Source organism: Hydra viridissima, unplaced genomic scaffold (assembly GCF_058129835.1).
Source record: "Hydra viridissima isolate aposymbiotic clone 2 unplaced genomic scaffold, HvirCarnegie_v1 scaffold_12, whole genome shotgun sequence".
Taxonomy (NCBI): Eukaryota; Metazoa; Cnidaria; class Hydrozoa; order Anthoathecata; family Hydridae; genus Hydra; species Hydra viridissima.
In genome coordinates this window covers 643,547-668,580 of record NW_028324311.1, presented here as the reverse complement: position 1 = coordinate 668,580, position 25,034 = coordinate 643,547, and the positions used below count along the sequence as shown (strand labels likewise).

Below are 25,034 nucleotides of genomic sequence, written 5' to 3'. Positions count from 1 at the left end.
CAAAGGGGATAAGACTGTAAACTCAACAAAGAAAGACTTTAAATGTCTATATAATTGTTTCTTAAAAATAAAATAGAAAAAATTTTTGTCACATCTTTCATGTACACTTGAAAAATATAAAAACTTGTAAATTTATTTTGACACAAATTGTTATACACCCGGATATGTGCTCACCAATTATCAGTCTAAAAAAGGCTTAACAATGAATTGTAAGCCCAGTACCCTTATCTGGGATGATGCGGTATGTATAATATATATATATATATATATATATATATATATATATATATATATATATATATATATATATATATATATATATATATATATATGTATCTTTGACAACTTGTTTATCTTTAAACTTTTCACTTAAAAATCTATTCTTATTACATTGTTGTTGTTTTTTTCTATGTTTTTTTTTTATTGAAAATTCATTGACTTCATTGAAGATTTAATTTATCATTGATTTTAAATATAGTGCTTTTGTATACTTAAAACATTTTGCTTAAATGGAGTTTAAAAATGGATGGGCCGCAGCTGTTTGGCTAGAAAATGTTAATGGGAAGAAGCAAAAAGTGGATGGTGTGGTGCCAGTAAATTGGTTAGACAAGGGAGAGAAAAAATTGTATTGGCCACAAGGCATAAATGTACTGAAGTACAAAAATTCTCCACCAAACAAAGAGCTATGGTATCAGTATGATCTAGTCTCAATTAAGTTAGTTGCAGGTAAGTGTTTTAAAAAGTTTTACAGTTTCATTTTGGATTTTAACACATAAGCAAGGCTGAAATACGCATGTAGTTAGACTTTACAAACATTCAATATGTCACCTAATTTTTTAATATGTTGTTCTTGAAGATTGTTGTTTATTTCTAAGGTGACCATACATACGTGTTTGACGGTAGTTTTGCGCTTTTGGGGTTTGTATGCGTTTGTGTACGCATTTATACATTAAAAAAAGCAAATAAAATTCATGTGCTACCCTGCTTTTTGTCCTGTTTTAAAAAATTGAAATTAAACATATATTCAAAAAAGTTAGTACAACTTAAAAAAGGGTAAGGCGAGACTGCCTTGAAAATATAAAAAATATAATTAATCATTCTATTAGATGAATATAGATGAATATAGAAGGAATAAAAAAAATTGCCCTTGGGCGCCTTTATTTTTATTTTAATTTTTGGCGCCTCTTGAAAAAGTCCTCCCCCTTTAAAGAAAACGTATTTAAATCAGGCTATGGGCCTGATTTGAATTCCATTTGTATTTATGCATACCAAGTTTATTCCTTGTAGGCGTCTGGTATTTTTCAAATATAGTCACCTTATTTATTATATATTAAATTAAAATATTTATTTCCAGACGAAAAAGAAACCTGTGAACAATATCTGTCTGTATTTACGTGTTCAAGTGCCAGCGAAACGGACAATAGAAAAGAAGAAGCATTGAGTAAGCTTGCAATTTTTTTTTTTTCAATGTTTTTAAATGATCTGAATAATTTTGATGTTTGTATTTAGTTAAATGATGAAATTGTTAAGACAAAAGATTGGCTCTTTATCTTTTATGTTAAAGTTGTTATTTCCTTTTTAACTGTTGTCTGTCATTAACAAAGCAAGTAAAAAATGCACATAATGACAGTAGATTTATCTTTAGAATTGTCTGCAAAACTGTGCTCTAGTTTGCCAGTCCCACCAAAGTTGTTTTCAGAAAAAGTTGACTTTTCTTCATCTTCTGTTTCAGATAAAGGTGCGTTTAATTTTAAATCATTTTATTAATATAAGTAACTAATAAGTGTCTATTTCTCTTGCAAAGTCTCACAATATAGTATTTAAACATGGTAGAACAAAGTCTTTTTACAGTAACTTTATCAATTACTTTAAATTAAGTTTTAAAAAACTAAATTCAGAGAAAACACAACCAACATGGATCCAGAGGAATAGCTCAAGATTATGGTCGTCTACCCCAAAGCGTCCACATTCTACTATTAGTAAGTCAAATTTTGTTATGCAAAACACAATTATCTAATCATATCTATCAATTATATAATCAATTATCTAATCATATCAATTATCTAATCATTATCTAATTTGGTTGATTTACTCATCACAGTAAAAATGTTTTTTTGTGATTCAAAATTTGTGCTTTTTTTTAAGGTTGTGAATCATCAACTTCTTGTAAAAGACCGCAATTGAGCCTTGCAGCATCAGGCCAGCTTAGTGGTAAGCTCAGAAACATTTAATGTTTAATGGAAATATGTAGAAATCCATTCAATTTTTTTTGTATTTCGCACCTGTTTAAGAAAAGGGTTGTATCTCCAAAATGCAAAAAAAAATTTGTGTTGCCCAATACGTCTCTTCTCTATAATGGTATTCAACACAATGGCATATACACCTTTTTTATAATTATTAATAACTCATTAATTATAAATATTCAAAGCATAATACTTTAAGATAACATGGATAATATTCCATAGTTTTTACTGTCTGAATTTCTCATTTTTGGCAAAAATGGATATACGTCCCTTTTCTACAATGGGTGCAATTTAAAGATGTATAAATGTTGTATTTAGATTCTGAATATGAAAGTACTATACCATCAACAGAAGAATCATTGGCTAACATGTCTGGCGGTTTGTCTTATTAAATTCCATGTTTCTTTGAAACCATTTACAATGTGATTTGTTTGCTGTAAACTAGGCTCATCATGTTGTTTTGTATATTTTATGTTATTCAGAAATACTTCTTACTTAAGTCAATTTTTCATTATTGACTGATTGACCTTAATATAAGACAAGGGTTGAATTAAGAGATCGCGAATTACAATATTTGTAAAAGTATCTGGTCTTCAAAGTTTCAGTTTATGGAAAACCATGAATTTATGGAAGAGGCTTTAATTTGTTAGGTGAAGTAGCTAACAAATGAAACTTTGAAGAATAGATATTTTATAATTCTAGATTTTTTATCTAGATAAAATGTAGATAAATTATAATTAACTAGATAGCTTTATAATTTGCGATCTCTTAATTTAACCGTTGTAAGATGATTGAAATTTTTTTTTTGTTGATAAAAAAAAGATGTTTCTGAATATTATGTTTTGATCGATCTGCTGCTTATAATCTTGACTATCATTCATATTTCATATTTTACTATTAATTTTTCTCAGGTACAGCTGTATTTCCAATTGACCCAACTTCAAAAAAAGGTATGCTTTTTCATGTTGCTATTACATTTTTTTAAATATATATAAATATATTTTATATATATATATATATATATATATATATATATATATATATATATATATATATATATATATATATATATATATATATATATATATATATTTAAATGTATGTGTATATGTATATATACACCAAAAACCAGGGTTGGAAAAAACCCAGCCCACTGGTTTTTTTTTGGATTTTATTGGGTTTTTTTGGGTTTTTTTGGGTTTTTTTAAAAATAGCTTTTTTTTGCTTAGAAAATGAAAGACATAATACCTATTTTGCATTCAAACTATCTTTAAACATTTATTTTTTTCAAAATAATAATTAAAAACACATGGTAATAGTTATATTTATTTATTGAAAAGAGCTTTTACAAGGAAAATTTAATAAATTGAAGAACTGTAAATAAAATTCTCCTTACATAATTTTACTTTGTTTGATTATTACAATAATTTTCAATTCTTGTCAGCTTTTCAGATGTTTTTGACAGATTTCCAGTTAAACACCTCCTCTGGGATCATCAAGAATAAACTAAAACAAATATAAATTACACTTAAATAATAGAAATAGAATTTTTTTCAGAATTTAGATGGTTATACTGAAGTTAAAAACGATTTTTCCTACTACTTACCTACTTATTGATCAGATTCGATATCATCACAGGAACTGCTGTCAGCTGCTGAGCTATTGTGAAATGATTTGTAAATCTTCACAAGTTTCATTGCCTTATCTGCACCAAGATGATTCCTGATCTTCGACCAGACAAATCCAAAGGTTGAAAACCATCTCTCAATTGAGGCTGAGCTAGCAGGACAGGAGTGTAGAGAAGCTAGAAAGCTGCAGAAATTGGCAGAAACCTCTTTATCCCTGATTTGAGATCTAGTAACCTTTCCTTTTATAATGTTCCACCATTCTGATGGAGAGATAACCTTCAGTGATTCTGAGAACATTTGTTTGGGGAACACCTCCCTGTCCTTTAAGTTAAACTTGTGTATTAAACCCAAGAAATCAGGGTTCCTGTCCTCTAACCATTGTTCTGCAATGTTTTCATTATCATTATCAATGAAGCTTTTGTAATCATCTACATAGAGATGGTCAGTTATAAACGCCAAAAGATGAAAGGATTGTACAGCATCTTGAAATCTCTTCTTTATTGCATCATAGTATATGGATAGCTCTTCATTCTTTATCAATGAATACCAGAAATGAACTGCGTCAGAGAGATGACAAGAATTACTCTGCATCTTGTCTAAGGCAATCCCCAATTTTTTCATTTCACTAAGAAGACGACTTGCCTCATGTTTGATGGCTATATTCTCAATTATTCTTCCAATATTGGCTGGAAAATCTTCCATCTTTTCTCCATAGATCTCCACGTAGAAGTTATAATTTTTCTGGTATGTCTCAATGCAGGCAACTTGAGAGTTCCAGCGTGTTTGATTTGGCAGCTGAGGCATACATCCACCTTTTTCCTTTAACAAACCATGGGCCATATGCACATTTCTAAAATATTTCTGAACTTCCACAACCTGTTTTAGAATTGTTGAAAAAGAATTGCAAATGTCTTTCTGTAGCAAATTCATACAGTGTGCATTACAGCCATATGTTAACATATCAGGATACTCTTGTTTGATAAACTCTTTCATTTTCTTCATCTTAGCTTCATTGTCAGTGCAGACAGCAAATACAAACTTATTATAATCATTTTTTATGCTAACTATAGCTTCATTGATGATTTTGAAGCAGTATTCTGCAGTTTTTTTTTCTGATCCTGAGTCAACTATGTTGTACAAATAACTCTTTTTTCCATCATAAAATGAGTGAGCAATTATTGGGTCATTCTGAATACTAGACCATCCTTCTTGACAAATTATCAACGTGTCTTTGGTTTCCAGTTCGTTCTTTATCCCAGCTGACAGATCATCATAGACTTCATTTAATAGATCTCCACCCAGTTTCTTTCGGCTTGGTGGGACATACCTAGGACGAAGAAGAGAGCCAAGTTTCTGAAACTCACAATTTTCCACTGAATTAAAAGACATGTTAGAGCTGAAAAAAAACCGGGCAACTTGCTTGTCTATGGCATCTTTCTGATCATTTGATGTTCTAACTACAAAGTTATTTAAGTTACTACTTTTAATTTTTTTTGCTAATGTGGAGCTGGACATAATAGATCCTTTGGAAATTGAAGTATCTGACTCATTTGACAAGAGGCTAATATTTCTCATTGAGCTTCCAGGTCTTGGTTCTTGTTCATCAGTGTCCTTCTTTCTCTCTTTACACTTCTCCAAATGAATACGAACTCTTTCAATTTTTCCACTAATCTTCTCTGAACAATGGTCACACTGAACACTATTTTTGTCCCCTTCTTTCTCACTGACCTCCTTCCACTCCCATCCTTTCTTCCTTCCACTTCTGAATGGCATTCTTATAAAGGTTTTTTTCTGAAAAATATACATTGCATCGAAATATGCAAGTTAAATATACTTAATGCTACACAAATAATAATACTGTTTGAATAAAAGTTTCTTGAATAATTTGTAAGATAGAACACAGGCCTGACTTTGATATGGTTGATGAAAGCCACTGAGATCACTGAAAGTATATTGTAAAAAATACTAAAACTCTTTTTTTCAGAAACATTTCAAAAAAATCATGTCTTTTAAAAAATTTGATTCTTATTAAATACTATATTCTGATCATATCCATATCTTCTTTTAAATAATTACCTTTTAATTAGTCATAATTGTGTTTAAATGTTTTCTGAAATAAATAAATCACAGAAAAAAAACCAAGCAAAGAGAATCCTTTAAATAAAATATTATTTTAAAAAAACCCAAAAAAACCTGGGTTTTTTTGGGTTTTTTTAACTGGGTTTTTTTAGGTGGGTTTTTTAATGCCAACCCTGCCAAAAACCCAGAGGAACACTGCTAAATGACTTAAGTTTTAGTGTAGCACATCTAACCATGTTGCAGCTGTAGGATACGAGGATAGTGCTTTTATATAATATGTGTTTAAGTTAAACAATGTGAACAATTTAGATTAATCAAATAAACACTATGTTAAAGGATGCATGCTTTGGATATAATGATTGTTAGCAGCAAACCGAATGATATATCTTAGGATTTCTTTATTTAAAGTATATTACCATGCTGCATAGAAAGCTTGAAATAACTAGAAATTGTTTGATAATATTTCTGTAAATAACTTGATCCTTTTCAATGATATTCTATTTCTGCATATAATTATTTTTAGATCCCTTTGAGAAGCTACGGTTTCCACTAAGCGATGCTGGTAAGGTTGTTTTAAGTTCTAATTTTTTAGATTTAATATTTATTTTTTGACTCTTTTTTTCTATTCACAGGAATTCAATGGAGTTTTTATTTAGTTGAACTTTGCAAATTAAAATCATTTTAAAAATTATTCCTGTGTAAAATGTGTTGAATTGGTCTCTTATTTTAAATGCTAGATAGGAGGACTTTGGGATTTTTTTAAAAAAAAAATCAAGGCTTCTACAAGAATTATTATTTGCACAAGATTTTTTATCTTAATCGGTTTCAGAGTACCAGAAACTTTTCACTTGGTCTCTTGTGGGAGATAAAAGAAAATGTTGTTAATTGTCGTTGGCCAACAGAAGAAAAGGATAGCCGAGCAATAAAAATGATGGCAACGATGGAGGATTTTAATGCCTTAGAAAGAGAGTTGTTAGACGAACAGAAACGTTCAATCATGGTATTTGTTTTTTGTTTTTTTTTATGTGTCTAGTTTTTTCATATTCAAACAAGATTGAAAAGTTATGGAATTTCCAATGTCTTGTCATTTTAGTATTAAAATTTTATAAGTAAGGTTAGAGAACCTCGCTATAACCAGAAAGCTGTTTTTAAACAACGTTACCATGGTATTTATTGTGTTGCCTTACAGAGAAAATCTTTACGTCAAGTCCGTGGTTTAGATACAAAAGACCAAGTAAAAATGATACTGGAAAGGTACACTTTCTTATAGCTAAACATCATTGCAGTTTTCTTGTCTTCATTTTTGTTTATGTGTGTTTCATCTGTGATGCTAATAATATTGCCTGTTTTTATAATTTTATGTTTTTAAGTAAAGCATCATAATGTTTCAGGCTAAAATAGAGATTTGAATAATACTTTTATCCAGTTTAAATAAATAACAACTCTTAATGTGTATTAGCTGAATTATCTTTTCGTTTTTGAAAGTCTTTAGTCAATAAAGGATTTTTAAATTGTTATGGGTCTACAACACTTAATTTCAGCGAAATTAAATTAAAGAGTCACGTCATAGAAGACAGGAAAAGTATCAATATCTGTTTTCGATAACTTGTCTTTTATAGCAAATCTGAGAGCTGCAAATGCTTAGTTTGGTTTAAGTACTACATAATATAAAAGATCGTTGTACAGTCATTTTGATAATAATAAATTTCTTTAGCATACTCATTTTTTATATTTTAAGACTGTTTACCGTTGGACTCCTGTCCCAATTTAACTTAGCGGGGACAAAAAGAAAGGACCGCACTGGAAACAAGAGGGGGTTGAAAGGATCAGCTCTTTTTGAATTAATAGTCGGTAAGTCTAATGTGTTTCACTCAGCTGATAAAATTTCATTTGCTATTTCATATTACATAAAAACAATTGACTGTTTTTCATGTTCACTTATTTTTTAGAAGTCGTAGCCAGCTCGTTTAAAAAAAGTTCTCGACGAGAAATAGTTAATTTTATCCAGAGAAAGCTGAAGAACGCCCCTGATCAAATCGGGGGGTCGCGTAAGAACCAACGCCCAGAAACAGAGGAGAAAGCTCAAGTAACAGAGGAAAAAGAGGAACGTGAAGATAATGATGAATCTGGAGATGAATCTGCTGATGACTCTTAAATTAATATATTCTGTTGAACAATCCTGCTGTTTTATTTATAAATAATTCTCCTATGTTTAAACCTATAAAAGATGAAGAAAATGCTTCCTCTTTTACATTGACTTTTAAATGAGGTTTTTTTCTTAGCATTAGTTTTTAGATGTGCATAATCAAGTCTTTCCGACGTCGATTATGCACATCTAAAAACTTTTTTAGATGTGCATAATCGACTAGCAAAGATGTCTTAAAGACGCATTTTTTATGCCTTTTCATGACAAGATAAAGACAAAAAAAGATGTCTTTTCGATGTCGAAAAAAGATGTCTTTTAGATTTGCATAATCGACTAAAAAAAGACGCCTTAAAGACATCGTAAATAAGATTTGAAAAGACGTCTTTTCGACGTCTTTTTTCCCACTGGGTTACTTGTCATTACAATTTAAGGTCCTTGCCTGACTATTATATCCCTTATGGTTAGTTCAATTTGAATGTTTGCTTAAATTTTCGTCAAAAAACAGTGCTCAACTTGATTCATCCCAGGCCCCAAAATTCTTTCCGAAACTTGATGAGAAACTTGATATAGTTTGATATTTCCGCAAGTGCTTTAGATTGTTGCGAAGAAGCAAAGAGAATTGAAATTTATGAGCAACTTGGATAAATTTAAGAATATTGTGAAGAAGGTAAGTCTTAGTGAAACAAGATGCTAACTGTAACAATATAGTTACCCAAAATTATTAATATTTTACACAGTAACAAATAAAAATGAAAAAATGCCAACGCCCAAATCACCATAACCAATATAAAAAGCGAGAAATAACAAAGAAGAAGATAGACACAAAAGAGAGGGGCGGATATATACGAGAGGCAGAAAGAGAAATGGATAATTACAGCATGGTTTGCAGCGCAGAACTTTAATAATTACGAAAAGAAAAGTTAATAAGAGAGTTTTTAGGTTCTACGAAAATTAAGTAGACCGGAGTTTTGATTTTACAAAAGGAGATTAGAAGAAAATTTTGTTATGTCATTTAAAGTGGAGAAATTTTTATGAACGATAACGATACATTAAAGGAAAAGAATTGCTACTATTAGAGTTTAAACGAGAAATCTTGCGCGTAAAGAAAACTAAGCACATTAACATAATAAGTCAGAGTGCTACCAATACACAGAACCAAGACGCTTTCTCATACACCTATCCACTTAAACCTCCTAACTTACGATACTACAAAACCCCATCCTTACTCCGTAAATATACACATAGAAAAGCTTTCAAAAAAAGACCCGCCTCACATTGGAGGTCCCACTGAGATACAATTCGTTTTCTACTTCTGCATAATTAGAGAAAACTTTGCTGAATTTAATATTCATGTCAATCACATAAACGAACAGAACATTGATTGCCATTCACCATTTTGAAGTAATTTATAAGAAGAAATTAATGAGAAGAAATTTATAAGAAGAAAAGAAGAAAAATTAAAAGAAGAAAGCTATAAAAAGAAATTTAGAAGAAGAAACTTATAAGAAGTGTATAAAATTTCTTTTAAAAAGATTATTGAAGAAAATTATAAGAAGAAAACTTGGAGAAAAACTTTATAAGAAGAAATTTAACGAAATCTAAAAGAAACATTTAGGAAAATAATGAGAAGTACAAGTAGAATGAACTGCAAAGATCCAAACTCCATGCCAATGTTTTTCTCGACTACCCAGACAAACAGAATGATGAAACCCTTATAACAACCCTGCTTAAAAAATTAACTCTTTTCGTAACACCGGAAAGTACAATCCGCTTTCAGTGACGAAGATTGTAGCGGAACGTAATGCGCTCTCGCTGACAGAGATTGTTTTACGGGGAAGAGGTTCTACAAAAGATTATTAAGACATTACGTTGGCTAAATCCACCACCCAACATTACTACCATGTGAAGTGCAATCGGCAAGTACTTTCAGTGATGGAGCATCTCGGGAGAAAGATGCGGGCGCGTAAAGCATTCCGCAAGCAAGAGCAAAACGGAAATAAGAGTGCAAACACTTGCAAAACGCCGCGAAGCAACAGTTGGAGCAGTAATCTTTTTCAATGACGGGGATTGAAGCGGGAAACAAGTAAGGGCAATTAAGGTTCTATTTTGCATTTAAGTATTCGTATCTTGCCATCGTGCTGAGTAAGACTCTCTAGGTTATACGGTTATAGAGATGAGTATTTGAGCAAAAAAATTTATTGAGACAAATAAAATTTGGTGAACTTTTTAGAAGAAAAATAATTTTCGAAGAAAGCTTTTATGATTATTCTAAAAGAAAATTTAATCAAGATTTCAGATTACAAAAACAAAATTACGTTAATTAACTTTTTTTGCCCAAAATTTAACAAAATATTCAAACTTAACAAATTTTCAGCTTTAAACAAGTATCGGAACAGGGTTTCTGAGATTTAAAACTTTGCTCTAATTAATTAAATCTTATGACTTTTTAGTATCGAGTTGGCCACCGTTGGCTTTGATAACTTCTGCCAGTCGGTTTTGAATCAATTCTACTAATCTCTTTTACGAATCAATTTGAGCACTGGCGTACTTTGTAACAGACCTATTCACCGTTGGGATGACGTCAAAAACTGGAGGCAAACATTTTGTATTTCCAAATTTTGATACTTGTGAAGCGTTGAAGGTTTTGCTAAATTTTTTTGTCAAAATGTTCAAAAATATTTATAAAAAACATGGGTCGTGAATGCTGTGTCACATATTGCAACGGAAATTATGATAAAAGCTCCAAAGAAAAAAATTTTCGCTTTCCTCGAACACCAGAAGAAAGAAAATAGTTGGGTGCTACTGCAGTTTCTCCCCCCCCCCCCCCCACCTTTTTTTTTTTTATCATTGATTATGAAAAATATAACAATATAGACCTGAAAATCAATGGAAAGTGCTCTAATTCAAGGTCAAAGTTTTAAAAAATCCAACTAAAAACCCTAAAATTCGACGTTTTGAGAAAAATAAGTTGATGATCTTTTAGCTTACAAAAGCAATATATTAATAGCATAGTTTTTACGTTAAAAAAAAACAACGTTAAAGTATGTTTATCTTGCGCAATTTTTTGAGGCTATGAAAATAGCCGTTTTTTGATTTATTAGAGAATAAAATGTAATGGCAAGTAATTTACTTTTGTAATAAATTTTAAACAAGAATTGAACAGTTTTGTTTCCTAAAAGAAGAATTTTGAAATTTAGTTTATATCATATTATATTATATTTAGTTTATATTATTTAGTTTAAATTACATTTATATTATATACATTTAAAATTTAAAAAATATAACCCTCCTACCATTTTCTTAACAAAAAAAACCAGCGTACAATACAATAATAATTATTGATCAATTTTTCTACATTCTCACATTCTACGTTCAACCTTTATTTGAAATCTTCCATTAATTTCATTTCGTTATAACACTTTCGTTATAATACTTCAAAATAATGATACGAAGGCTGATGGAAACCAGCTCTGCTCATTGCTCAATGTAATGGTAATTAATTTTTTTTTAAACTGAAAGCGTTTTGAAATAGATTTTTAAAAAACGGCGAATATTAGAGTTTTAGTGGGATTTTTTAAAACTTTGACTTGTGCACTTTCCGTTCATTTTCACTTATGTCTTTTTATATTTTTTTGAATCAGCATAAAATTCTCTATCATAATCAATCATAAAAAAAAAAAAAAAAAGGAGGGGGTGGGGGGGGGGAAGGGAGAAACTGCAGTAGCGCCAAAAGTTGTTGGCTGTTATACCAAAAGGCAATATACCAGATAGGAAAGACACCATTGTTTGTGAAAGACGCTGGCCGGTTGTATACGTTTAAACAAAAGATTATGGCAAATAAAGACCTCGTGATCCTCCACCTGTGTTTACGTGTGTAAAACATGTTTCATTCCTAAACCATCTGCTTGTCCCAGAACTACTTAAAGAACTCCTTCAGAAACTAGAAGTTTTCAACCTGATAAGTTGTCTGAGTTCAATTTTAAAGATGTTATAAAATTGTTTAATGATTTGAAAACAAGCATAGAAAACTACTACCTTAATAGAGTTGATATACATTTAATACTATAACAGAAAATCAAGTATTGATTGAATCATTAGAGTTCTTCCATAACACAGGAATTCGATTATTTGTTCTTAAATTAGATAATAATTTTCATTATGAATCATTTCATTGTGGAGTTCATTGTATAATAAAAACTCTCTCAAAAAACAGAATTACCATATTGAATAGATGGTCCCATATTATAGTAGGGAGCTTAGGCAATTTTTATAGCCGATGTAAATCTTTTTTATTTAAAATGCATTGGATTCCTTAATATATTTTATTTTCAAAATGGTTTCAACCACTCCTGTAGCTTATTTAGTTCCAAAGATATTCGTGTTTTAATATTTTCAATTCATATACATTTTATGAAATATTTCCTTAAAGTTTCTCGTTAAACTTTTGGCGCCGAAAAAAAAAAACTTTATCTTTTTTTTTCTTGCGTAAAAAGTTGCGTTAACAATAAATATCTAAAGACGGGGGAAATTTATAAAATTTCCACTTAGAAAACAAAAAACCCACCCTATTAGACTGCCAAAAACAAACAAAAAAACTGATTGACATAATAAATAGTTGCAGAATCTATTTTTATGTGGGGACGAAAGAATTAGCTTAATTTACTTGTATATAAACAAAACTGAAATATTTAAAGTTAAATAACTTTATCAATTCTAAAGCAAAACGATGTCCCCAAAAAAATTATTGTAGTGCAACCTTTTCTAAAAAAAATAACATCTGTATATACATATATACTATTTATTTTCATGGGTGGATTTTCATTCTTCGACACCTGCATAAAATCATTTGTTGCGTTTTTTGGACGAAGTTTTTCAAAAACGTTCGATATATTTTTTATCCGCGATAAAATGTCACGTGACAAAACTCCCTAATTATAGAAGTTTGATTTTTATAATTTGTATTGGTAACAGGGCAAATCAGGCATTTTTCAAAAAATTTGAGACAAATGATGTACAATGGCGAACAAAAGATAATATATTTTATATGATTATGTAGACATTTTAAAAAATATTTGCAATAATTGGATAACTAAAAAAACTCTAGAACTTGAGTTTTTTGCTAAAAAGGAAAAAAGTAGTTGCTAATTGGTCACACGTAGCATTACATATATTAGAATCAAATTGTCGTATATTAAAAGCTCTGATCTAAAGACGTCATTTCCCTTCCTTTATAATTTAACGCTTCAGCGAACCGTATTTATTAATTATGTTTATTCCTTCCGTTTTTAACTTACTTTATTGTCGTTATTGTAGTGACTTTTTATATTTGATTAAAGCCTAATATTTAAAATTGTATCTTGTTGCGGGCTCATAACAATTTAATCAAATATATAAAAATGGATGCCAAAATATTTAAAAAAGTTATTAGTGACGATCCGAACGAAGAGGATTATATTTACTGGAAAAAGATGCTAGCTATTTATTTAGAAAAAGCAGTTATACCAGCAGATGGTAAACTTGAAGTTTTATTTGTTTTATGCGAAGTTAAAGCCTTTACATTAATTCAAGATTCAACCTCATTCAACGAAGCAATAACAATACTTGACCAAAAGTTTCAAAAAACAGTCAACGGCTGTCATGATGCGTCACAAACTTCGATCGCTAAAACAACAGGAGGGCGAATCAGTCGAAAACTTTGTGTGCAACCAAAAGCAGTTTGCCAGAAAGTGTCCTACACAGTCTCTCACCGCCGATCAACATAGAAACTTATTTTTATGTGATGCTTTTATTGCAGGAATTTTCTCACCAACTATTCAACAGCGACTACTAAAATCTACAGAAGATAATCTAGATGTACTGTATAAAACAGCACTTACTATGGAACTGGCAGCCGAAGATGCTCTCAATTTAACAACTACGACGGCTTCCACCGTATTACCAAATTTTGCAGCTACGAAAAATCAAGCAATTATCAAACTTTGTTTTTGGTGCGGTGGTAAGTTATACCCAAAAGCAAAATGCCCAGAACGTAACTCTACCTGTGCAAGCTGTCAAAGGAAAGGTCACTGGTCAACCATCTGTCTGTCAAAAACAAAAAAAAGTTACGCTAAAACAGCCGTAATTAACGAAAAATGCACAGACGACGAGGATGAGAGTACACTACTATCTTCAGCCATAGCCGCAATTAACTCACCAAGTAGATTAATTGACGTCACCATAAACAAAAATAAGACTAAAGCATTATTGGATACCGGCCCAGACAAATCATTCATTACCTTCGAACTTCTTATGCAATGGAACCTTGTCTACGACACTCGGTGCACTTCACAGGTGACACCGGCAGATCACACCACTCTAAAAGTAAAGGGAATTTTTCGAGGTTCATTACTAATGGTTCGCGAAAAACTAAAAGCACAGTTTCTTGTCGTTGACAACTTGGTGGCGCCTGTAATTATTGGAATGGACGTTCTGTCACAACATTCTTCCATAACTATCAGCTTTAAAGGAAATAAAGAACCAATCAAATTTTGTCTTGCTACAAACAGCATGAAATGTAACACATATGCATTAATACCTGGAGTAGATATCAATAAAATTAAGCCTATCTCAACGAAATCACGACGAAGCAAAAATATCCCATTTTTAACTGAAGAAATCAACCGTATGCTGAAATAAAATATTATTCAAGTTAGCCGCAGCCCTTGGCGCGCTCAATGCTTTGTGGTATCTTCAGGGCACAAAAATCGCTTAGTAATCGATTATTCAAATACAATCAACTTACACACGCCATTAGATTCATACCCAACACCACGAATTAACGACATGTTACTTAAAATAGCAGCCATTAAAGTTTTTAGTACTATTGACCTCAAATCCGCATACCATCAGGTAAAAATACGACCAGAAGACTATAAACTAACTGTATTTGAAGCTAATGGTGGACTTTACGAGTTCAAAAGATTACCTTTTGGTTGCACTAATGCTGTGCCAATCTTTCAACGAGTAATGGACGAATTTATCCAGACCAAAGAGCTGGATAACACCTAGGCTTACCTTGACGATTAGATTATTGGGGGAAAAGATGACCATGAGCATGACATAAACCTAAAAAGGTTCCTAAACGCGGCTAAAGATGTCAATAAAGAGATAAACATGGAAAAGAGTAATTTCAAAAAAACTCAAATAGAATTTTTAGGCGGTGTTATTGAGAACGGTACCATAAAACCCGACTCTAAGAGAAACGAAGCCTTAATGAATATGCCAGATCTACGAACTTTACAAGAACTAAATAGAATGATTGGATTTTTTTGCATATTACGCCAAATGGATTCAAAACTGCACCGAACTAACTTTGCCACTTATTGAAGCAAGGAAAGATTTGTCATCCCGGGGCCAAACCACACATGCCAAAGTAGCAATCAAAACGCTTAAAAATAAACTGGTTAAAGCATGCCTGGCCTCCCCTGACTTTAAACTCCCGCTAACTATAGAAACAGACGCTTCGTACAAAGCCCTTGTAAGAACATTACTACAGCTAGGCAGGTCAGTGGCTTTCTTTTCAATGACACTAACAAATGCCGAAAAGAAGCATGCGATTGTTGAGAAAGAAGCTGTAGCTATAGTGGAATGCTGCAGATGATGGAAACATCTAATCAGCTCGGTTCCACTCGTTAACATCGTAACAGACCAAAGATCAATATCGCTTATTTTTAATAAACAGGGGTCAACGAAAATTAAAAGCGATAAACTTACTCGCTGGCTCTTTGAATTGGCAGACGTCAACTATACAATCTCATATAGACCGGGCCCCGAAAATACTGCTGCTGACGCCTTCTCACGATGTTGTTCATTACAAAGCACCTTAAGAACATTACACTATATCCACTCCCAACTATATCACCCGGGAGTTAAAAGAATGCTACATTATTGCAAAAGTCGAAACTTACCTTACTCGACCACAGGTATTAAGCAACTAACTAAGAACTGTACCACGTGAATAGAAATTAAACCACGTTTCTATAAGCCTCCAACAGGTCGTCTTATTCAGTCAACTAGACCGTGGGAACGTTTATCCATGAACTTTGTTGGTTCCCTACAATCCACTACAGCAAATAAATACATTCTCGTGGTAGTTGACGAATACTCACGATACCCATTTGCTTTTCCGTGTTATGATATAACTGCATATACTGTTATACGTCATCTCCTCAGCCTATTCTCATTATTTGGTTCACCATCTTCAATACACACAGATCGGGGGACACAACTTGAAAGCGTAAAACTTCACTACTTTGACTACTTTGTACAGCCACCAATGAAACACCACATCAAAGGATGATGAACTTTCAACGTTCATCCATTGTAGGTACCGTAATACCGGATTTTCTAGCTGAGCAGGATTCTGTAAATCTTTACAGACGGCAAATCAGACAGAAGGGAGATCCACTTGTTGACAAAGTCCAGCTGATAGAAACAATATCTCCCTATTTTGCAAGCGTTAGATTTCAAAATGGCAAGGTTGATACAGTATCGACCAGAGATCTTGCTCCAATTCAGGAGAATGACTCATTGGCAAAATCTAGTAGTTATGCAGAGCCGGTTCAACAAAAATCCGTTGAATTATGTAAAGACCAAATATCTATTGATACTGATACCTACAATCAAGGAAATCAAGGGCGGCATGCATCAACCGATACCAGTGAAATAGTTTTAACCCCAAATAATGATCTTGAGAACTCTTCACTGGATGGCACCACAAATATCAATGCACCAGAAATAGACACACCCGGCCAGTTTGTTTCTCAAAGCCCTGCTACCGTAGAAATACAGAACAGAAGATTTTCAAGATTCGGACGAAATATTAAAAAACCAAAATACCTAAACGATTACATCACTCATTAATTCAAAATTCTTATAATTAAAAAAAAAAAGCGGAGAAGACTGTCGTATATTAAAAGCTCTGATCTAAAGACGTCATTTCCCTTTCTTTACTTTTTAAGGCTTCAGCGAACCGTATTTATTAATTGTTATTCCTTGCGTTTTTAACTTACTTTGTTTTCGTTATTGTAGTGACTATATATTTGATTAAAGCCTAATATTTAATATTGTATCTTGTTGCGGGTTGCGGGCTCATAACACAAATAAATGGTTAAAATGTCTAAACTTAATGACATTGCCGTGTTTCCCAAACCAATTGAAAGACAAAAAGTTTCAGCTTTTCTGAAAGTATTTTGTGAAGAAAAAGTGTGTGCTTTAAAATGTCATTTAGAATTAAAAGATGTTGATGATACCATTCATTGATCATGAATCAGAAATCATGAGTTATACTTTCAAATATATTCTTTAAAAACTATTGTAATTTTTATTTTCCAAGACCTGAAAAAGAACCAAAACAAAAAATTTTGAAACTCAGTATTTCATAACACAGGCCAACAAAGAAAAAAACCTTTTTTTCTGATGCCTGAAATATGTAAATTGATAATTTTATATATATTTATTTATATATTTTACTGCATATATTTTATTTTATTGCATATTGTTGATAAAAAATATATATTGCATTTTATTGTGTATTGTTGATAAAAAAAGCAACAAAAAAAACAAGGTGTTTTTTTTTCTGTTCAAAAAAACTCGCCTCAAGTTTATGACGTCATCGGCACGATGAATACGCCTCTTATAAAGTACACCATGATTTAAAGCCAAGCTTCTTAGAGAAAGCTCAGCTTTCTTTTTATCACGTCGTACGCAGGTGTTTAATTGGGTTGAGATTTGGACTTTGAGCCAGCCATTCAAGTAACTCAATTTGCTTCTGGATGAAAAACTCTTTTGATATCTTTGACATATGTTTGGGGTCGTTTTCTTGTCGGAAGATGAAATCTTTTCCCATCCGCAGTTTTCGAGTTGAGGCCAGAAGACTTTTATTGAAAAAAATTTCATTATACTCTCCTTTAGAAGAGAAGTATATTGTAACTGGTTGCCACATAGCGATCTGAGCATTACCGGCCTCTTTTTTTTCATTTGAAACTATTTTAAGAGATTTGTTGTCCTGACCACCTTCATTTTCTTTAGTGCTGTAAAAGGAAGCAAAGCTTTCTTTGCAACTTGTATTACACTGACTTGTCCCAACCACCGTCACATTGTGTTTTCCTACAGGCATAGTTAAAAGTTAATTTTCATTCAAAAACTGGGGTATGTTCTTCATTATTGTGGACTCAATGCATTACTTGTCTCACCACCAGCTTCTTCTTAAATTGAGTCTTCGATTGTACCTGAATGAAATCAAAATAGTAATTTTTAAGAAATTTAAATTGCTAGTAATTATATGGACACAACTGTACACCACATTTTTACTGTTTACATTTTAGTTTTTTTGAAACTTTTAGATTAGATAAGGTTTAGATTTAACATTAAAAAAACTTACCATTGTTTTTGATGACTCACATACACCCGAGGTCTCTTCACTGAAAAGAAGAGCACTTAACTGAGTGTCAAGTGATGTGAGATAAGGTATTTAATGGGAACTGCTTCCACCAGTTTTTATGGTGCAACTTCTTTTCACGGCCTCCTTCTGCTTCATTTTTGATTTAAGCTGAGTAAATTTGTCTCGGCATTGCTGCCATTCTTTCGTAGCTCCTGTTGTATTGAATTTGAAAACTTCGTTGTTTATTTTCTTCCACACACATTTTTTATCATCATTTACTCTATCGCTTAATACTTACTACATTATAATATTTTTATGGTTTGAAACACCGTCAATAAGAATCTCCAGCATGCTCTTTGTCCGTTTCGGATTTCGTTGACGTTTTCTCAGCACTTGCCCGGTAGTTAGCACAATAGCATCCATTATAAAAATGACTTAAAGGCTAAAAAGCCTACAACTAAAAGTTATGAAGGTATGTAGATATGTTTGGCATTTTTATGCCTGTAAGCAGGCTTTGGCTCGTATCCAATACAAAACTTTATTATTATTATTATTAGTATTATTATTATTATTATTAATATTATTATTATTATTATTATTATTATTATTATTATTATTATTATTATTATTATTATTATTATTATTATTATTATTATTATTATTATTATTCTTATTATTATTATTATTATTATTATCATTACTATTATTGTTGTTATGAATAACTCATTCAAAACTCATTATTGTAATTGTTAATAACAATAATAAAAATAGTAATAATAATAATAATAATAATAATAATAATAATAATAATAATAATAATAATAATAATAATAATAATAATAATAATAATAATAATAATAATAATAATAATAATAATAACAATAATTATAATAATAATAATAATAATAACAATAATAATAATAATAATAACAACAATAATAATAATAATAATAATAATAATAATAATAATAATAATAATAATAATAATAATAATAATAATAATAATAATAATAATAATAATAATAATAATAATAATAATAATAATAATAATAATAATAATAATAATAATAATAATAATAATAATAATAATAATAATAATAATAATAATAATAATAATAATAATAATAATAATAATAATAATAATAATAATAATAGTAATATAATAATAAGAATAATAATAATAATAATAATAATAATAATAATAATAATAATAATAACAATAATAATAATAATAATAAAAATAATAATAATAATAATAATAATAATAATAATAATAATAATAATATTAATAATAATAAAAATAATAATAATGATAATAGTAATAATAATAATAAAAATAATAATAATAATAATATTCAAAACTCATTATTGTAATTATTATTATTGTTGTTGTTGTTTTTGTTGTTGTTCATGAGTATTTATTCAAGATACGTTTCACAGTAGAAATAACTGATTTCCATAAGCTTACCGTTAAGTTTTAGCAATAAAATAAATGATTTAAAGATTAAGATAAAAGCCATTGGTTAAAAAACTTAGAATATGTTTATACAAAATATGCTGTAGACAATGATATGTTAAGAATAACTAGATGTCTAACTGCCGTAAATCGGCGTAAGAAAAAGTGAAGCAAAAATCGACCATTATTGGGGGCAAAATCTTTACGCTATTAATCAAAACAAAACAAATACGACGCTTAAGATTTTTTAAATTTGCCCCTCATAAAGGCCGATTTTTGCTTCAAAAAATACGCGAAAGTTAGACATCTAGTTACTTTTAATATATCATTGGCTGTAGAAGGATAAAAGTCTAGTGAACTGCAAAAAAAATTAATATTTAAAAAATATAATAGAAAGAAAATTCTCCTTTTTAATTGTATTGATTCATGGTTTGAAATATTTTGTTTTCTAAGGGTTTGAAACTTTAAATGAGTTATTCTTAAATATGTTTTTTTGCTAACGCGTTAAGTTAGTAACGGTATTATCACGGAACTGTATACAACTAAGTAGACTATTGAAGCAACATGTGGTATGAAACGATTCATCATGAGTATACGAAAAGAAGCTTTTTTATATACTCTGTGGAGTTTTTATTTAAATTTAAAGCGGAGCCTAAAAGTTTCCAAGGTATTCGATTTGGTTTGTACAAAGACATATTGCACTTTATAAAACAGTTTTAAGGAGATTATTCAACGGCCCTTTTTTTTTTGCGAAAGTTTGGCGTAAGTTTACAACCGTAAATGTTGTATTTATGAAACTTGCGCAGTTGCGCTTTAAAAAAACTTTCGTAAGTTTTTGCTTAAGTTCAGCCCTCAACTACCGGTATTTACCAAACTGAAATGGTATTCGTCAAACTTTTTAAAAATTTCCTCAGCTCAATTTAAGCTATAAAGTTATGTATGTAAAATTGGCGTAACTTTAAAATCACTAAATAATATAAATGGCGTTACATTATTATGATGCATATGTAGTTCTATTTTTAGCTTAATATAATATTAAGTATCTTAACATGCATAAATTATATATATTAATAAGGGTTTATTAAAAAAAAAAAAAAAAAATCACCATGGTTGCTTTTTAGCGTAAGTTTTTGCGTAAGTTCAGGGCAACTCATGCTCAACCCTAACTTTACAGAAATGCTGCTAAATATTGGGGAATTCCAAATAGTTGCATGACGTACGATTTCCGTAACCTTAGTTGAGCTGCGAAAGAGTTATGAAAGTTCGGTGAATACACACCCAGATCTTTTAGCCGCTATGTAAATAATGGTGCATGGATATTAATAACTTTAGGTACAGCGGAATGAAGAAAAATTTGAGCTGGTTGAATGTTCTCAGACATGACAATGTTTTCAGACGTTCAGTTTAAGGTAAAACTAAGTATCAATATTTCAGTTTGAAGAAAACAAGGTTTTACAGGGAGGTTACTCAGAAAAAAAAGGAATTTATTTTGTGTGTTATGAAATATGCTTCTCCTTAGAAAACTTTAAATATTTTTCATTACGTTGACGTCACTAAGTGATTATTTTCTGATATACTGTAATATAACTGCACTGGTCACTTTTATCTCTTAACAGAAAATATATATAGAGTTCGAAAGTATATAAAGAATGAGATGATCATAAAAACTTCGTTGAAATCACAATTGGAGAATCTGGATTTTTTTCACGCGATAAGAATGCTTTTTATAACTATCTTTCGACAGCATCCTACCAGATCGTGTTCTGGTAAATTTGATGCAAAAACCACTTTTAAAGATTTTTTTTCTAATTTTATTTTATTTGTTTTATTTTTTTGTAGAAATTAAATCAAATAAAATTTGAATGAACTTTTATTATTGTTGGCTTAGTCACTCATTAATGAAAACAATAAAAATTCCTAATTGTTTTAATTTTACGCCATTTTTCATTTAAATAACATTTACACTCCTACTATATTGTTATCACTGTTAGATATATTTAAGTTTATTTAAATATGATGATGCTTCCTGAGGGTTATAAATAGTAGTTAATAAAATATTGTTTTTTAGTTTTTTAAGACGAGGTATGTGCGTATTCGCCAGTTTAAGGCACCGATTTCGTAATCAATATATGGTACCATTTTAAAATTGCGTGCTTGGCGTTTGTGTTGTAAGAATGCATTTTGTCATGTTGTTTTTTAGAATTTCATATCAAAATACTACTTTTTTAAAAAGTAGAATAGTTAAACTTCATTTTTGTGTTTTTTTTTTTTTTTTGCAGTTACCACTGCTATTATTGAATTTAATGTTCTGAAAAACGTCGTTGTAGTTCAGATATAAAATTGATATCGAAGTATGTTGAATCTATTTTTAAATGTATTGAGCCCAGTTTAAAAAGTAATTTTTTATGCGCATGCAAAATTTGATTGAAAAATATTATGCAGCAGACGCCTAATTTTTTGTAGCAGAATTGGTATCTAAGCTTAACATTTTCCGCAATATTATGGGGATGGGGGGTCCTCACGACGATTTTGTTATGAAATGAAATAAATCATCATAGTAGCCAATTTCTTTAAAAACAAGAATGAATATCATTATAATAGCTTATAACTTGAAAAAAACTATCCAAATGATGCACCTCTGATTAAATATCCCTTTGCCAAGTTTATTATGGATTATCATAATTATTATAACTGTCATAATGAAATAACTTTTTTTTGTTATTTTTTGATATTATCAATAATGCTATATTATTCTAATAAAAATAGGCTATAGTTTATTAGTTTAATTTTATATTTTAGCTAATTGATAATTTATTATGATCAATTTTTTATGATTATTAGAGTGAATAAAGTATCAGATGGTATGTATTAAATGATGTATCATATGGTCATTTTTTTTGAAAAGAAGTTTAGCATGCAAATAATATTTATGTTATGAAAAAATTGCTCATAATTATTATCAATTAATAATTATGTGTACTTTTGTCATATTATCAAGCAACTCATGTGTTTTTGTCTAAAACAGAAAACACTTATTTCTGTTTTAGAAAAAAAAAAAAATATCAAATTAAACAACGCATTTAAAAATTATTATATTTAACATTTTAAGGTATCATAGGGTCCAAAGAGAAAATGCGTGTATTTTATGGAGCAGCAAAAAAATATGCAGCATCAAACTTCTCATTGCCTTCCCTAATAGACATAGTAACTGTTTATATTCATTAGCCATCATGAATCACAAAAAATAACTATCGAACAAGTCAATAAGCTTTAAGGCTTCAAGAGGTCATATTAAACTTCTTGTTAAAGAAACAAAAAACTGGGCATGCAATTTTTAAGAGATTCTAAACATTTTGTTGCCTTTTGCAATGAGCATTTCTTGTGTCAAATGATAGTATTGCCCACAACACAGTCATTACAGTCAACCCCATATTCAAAAAACACTATTTCATCTTTGTCAGCTAACTCATCTCCTAAACATATATTTAATTTATCTTTATCTGATTTCAAGACCATCATTATCCTGGTTAAGAGCTGACCACTTGTCTCCTAGAACTAAAGTCCAAAAACAATGGTTAAGTATTTTGGCTATTGAAATTGCTACCAAAATGCGAAAGCATAGAGAAAATGAAAAGATGTTAAAGAAAAAGTTCAAGGTAAGGGCAACACTTAGATATCTCAATGAGACTATCACTCCCAAAGACAAAACAATTAGAAGTTTAAGGAATAAGTTAAAAGTACAATGTTTAAACTTACAGTTGAATAAGCTTCAAATTGAAAATTTTTGATTAAGAAAACAACTAGAATTTGCCCAAACAAAGTTGTGTAATGAAGAAACCATCTTATGCCAACATATTGCTGAAAAGAATGCGGAGATTTATGCCCTTCAGAATGACATGCTATGTTACAGGAGAAGATAGAAGAAATGCAGCAAAAAGTACAAAACACCAGATATAAGAAAGTCTTTTCATTTATTATAAGGGCTACAACCCTAGAGGGGGTTCATGTGAACGTTGTGCACTTAACAACTAAATCCTTATGTTTGGTTGTAGCAATTGATCAACTTGCTCAAGGTACAGCTTATGACTACATGAGTCACATTACAAAGTCTGTGGATAATCTTGCTAAGATGTATAGTGACTTTTACCAGAAACAAGATACAGATGTACAAAGCACTATTATAGGCAACATAGCTCATATAATGAGTGACAGAGTGCCAGTGAACCATGCAACGATAACAAAGTTAAACACTTTTTTGCAGAAATCATTAAATGAACTGAAGTGTCACCTTCATCCCTTAGACACAATCACCACTACTTGCCAAGGACAGTAAAGGTAAATAAATATAAAAAATTTATTATATTTTTACTCTAATACTATTTTGTTGATAAGAATATGATTTGGAATATAAAAAAAAAGAATTCTGGACATAAAAAAGTTGTTGATTAGCTTACTTGTTTCAAACTTTTAAACGAGTTCTTTGCATTGCATGCATAGAATTCGTTTGTAAATAGTTATTCATAGTTTTTTTTTTAAAGGTGATTCAAAGAACTTTAACTTTTTGGACAACCGTTCCTTGCCTAGAGGATTAATACCTGGCTATTGGAGAAATAGACTGCACATCCCAAAGTGGAAAAAATATTAAAAACTTGCATGCCTCAGCTAATGAAGCAAATTTTTCCTGATTTGGAAAGTAATACAACTGCAGATATTGAAGACATTCTCAATGGTACTGCTGTTGGAATAAATGTATGCCACTTGTGACATGATGCTGATACTAATTGCCAAGATATATACAATTGCAGACTTCTTTGCATTAAAAAAATGAACAGTGCCATATATATAGTTTCTTATTGGAAACCAAATGAGAGTGAGGATGAAGATGGTGTTGAGTACGATATGATCAAATATCAACCCTCTGCATACATCATAATCGGTGATATGGTGATATCATAAGCAAATTGTGGATGAATTGATAATAGTAAGGTATATGCTATTGTAAATAGTAAGATGGTTTATATACTTGCATTAATAGATATCATTTACAGATAATAGGTAAGCC

The 25,034-nt window shown here is 30.3% G+C and overlaps 3 protein-coding genes and 1 pseudogene across 5 annotated transcripts in view; 2 read left to right on the top strand and 2 right to left on the bottom strand.

Moving 5' to 3' along the window:
- Positions 1–8,589, bottom strand: part of LOC149880623 (uncharacterized) — a 37,282-nt gene extending 28,693 nt beyond the window's left edge. The window contains exon 1 of one of the 2 annotated variants that reach the window (XM_090068095.1): positions 8,510–8,589. In XM_090068095.1, coding sequence (XP_089924221.1) covers positions 8,510–8,516 — 7 coding nt within the window. In that variant the 5' untranslated portion in view covers positions 8,517–8,589. The remainder of the gene's footprint in view (positions 1–8,509) is intronic. The other variant, XM_090068096.1, reaches the window with a different exon arrangement.
- Positions 323–8,127, top strand: LOC145181295 (uncharacterized). 2 transcript variants are annotated; one of them, XM_090068098.1, is made up of 12 exons: positions 323–726; positions 1,355–1,441; positions 1,646–1,738; positions 1,899–1,979; positions 2,146–2,211; positions 2,562–2,621; positions 3,155–3,193; positions 6,474–6,512; positions 6,780–6,950; positions 7,140–7,204; positions 7,689–7,801; positions 7,900–8,127. In XM_090068098.1, the coding sequence occupies exons 1-9, from the start codon at positions 510–512 to the stop codon at positions 6,833–6,835; spliced, it is 738 nt and encodes a 245-aa protein (XP_089924224.1). In that variant the 5' UTR covers positions 323–509; the 3' UTR covers positions 6,836–6,950; positions 7,140–7,204; positions 7,689–7,801; positions 7,900–8,127. The 2 variants fall into 2 exon arrangements, with proteins under 2 accessions (XP_089924224.1, XP_089924225.1); XM_090068099.1 differs by lacking the exons at positions 7,140–7,204; positions 7,689–7,801; positions 7,900–8,127 and having other exon boundaries at positions 2,562–2,613.
- On the bottom strand, positions 3,424–4,821 carry LOC149880624 (uncharacterized; annotated as a pseudogene).
- A 5,147-nt stretch (positions 8,590–13,736) lies between the features above and the next one.
- Positions 13,737–14,771, top strand: LOC149880622 (uncharacterized). The gene has a single exon (XM_090069209.1). The coding sequence runs from the start codon at positions 13,737–13,739 to the stop codon at positions 14,769–14,771; it is 1,035 nt and encodes a 344-aa protein (XP_089925335.1).
- Positions 14,772–25,034: the final 10,263 nt, after the last annotated feature.

Bases quoted from the DNA above. Each gene is read 5' to 3' on its own strand.
- LOC145181295 (XM_090068098.1), top strand. From the start codon at position 510: ATGGAGTTTAAAAATGGATGGGCCGCAGCTGTTTGGCTAGAAAATGTT. The intron at 727-1,354 runs GTAAGTGTTTTA...ATTTATTTCCAG, and splicing joins CTCAATTAAGTTAGTTGCAG to ACGAAAAAGAAACCTGTGAA. The intron at 2,212-2,561 runs GTAAGCTCAGAA...TGTTGTATTTAG, and splicing joins AGCATCAGGCCAGCTTAGTG to ATTCTGAATATGAAAGTACT.
- LOC149880622 (XM_090069209.1), top strand. From the start codon at position 13,737: ATGCGTCACAAACTTCGATCGCTAAAACAACAGGAGGGCGAATCAGTC.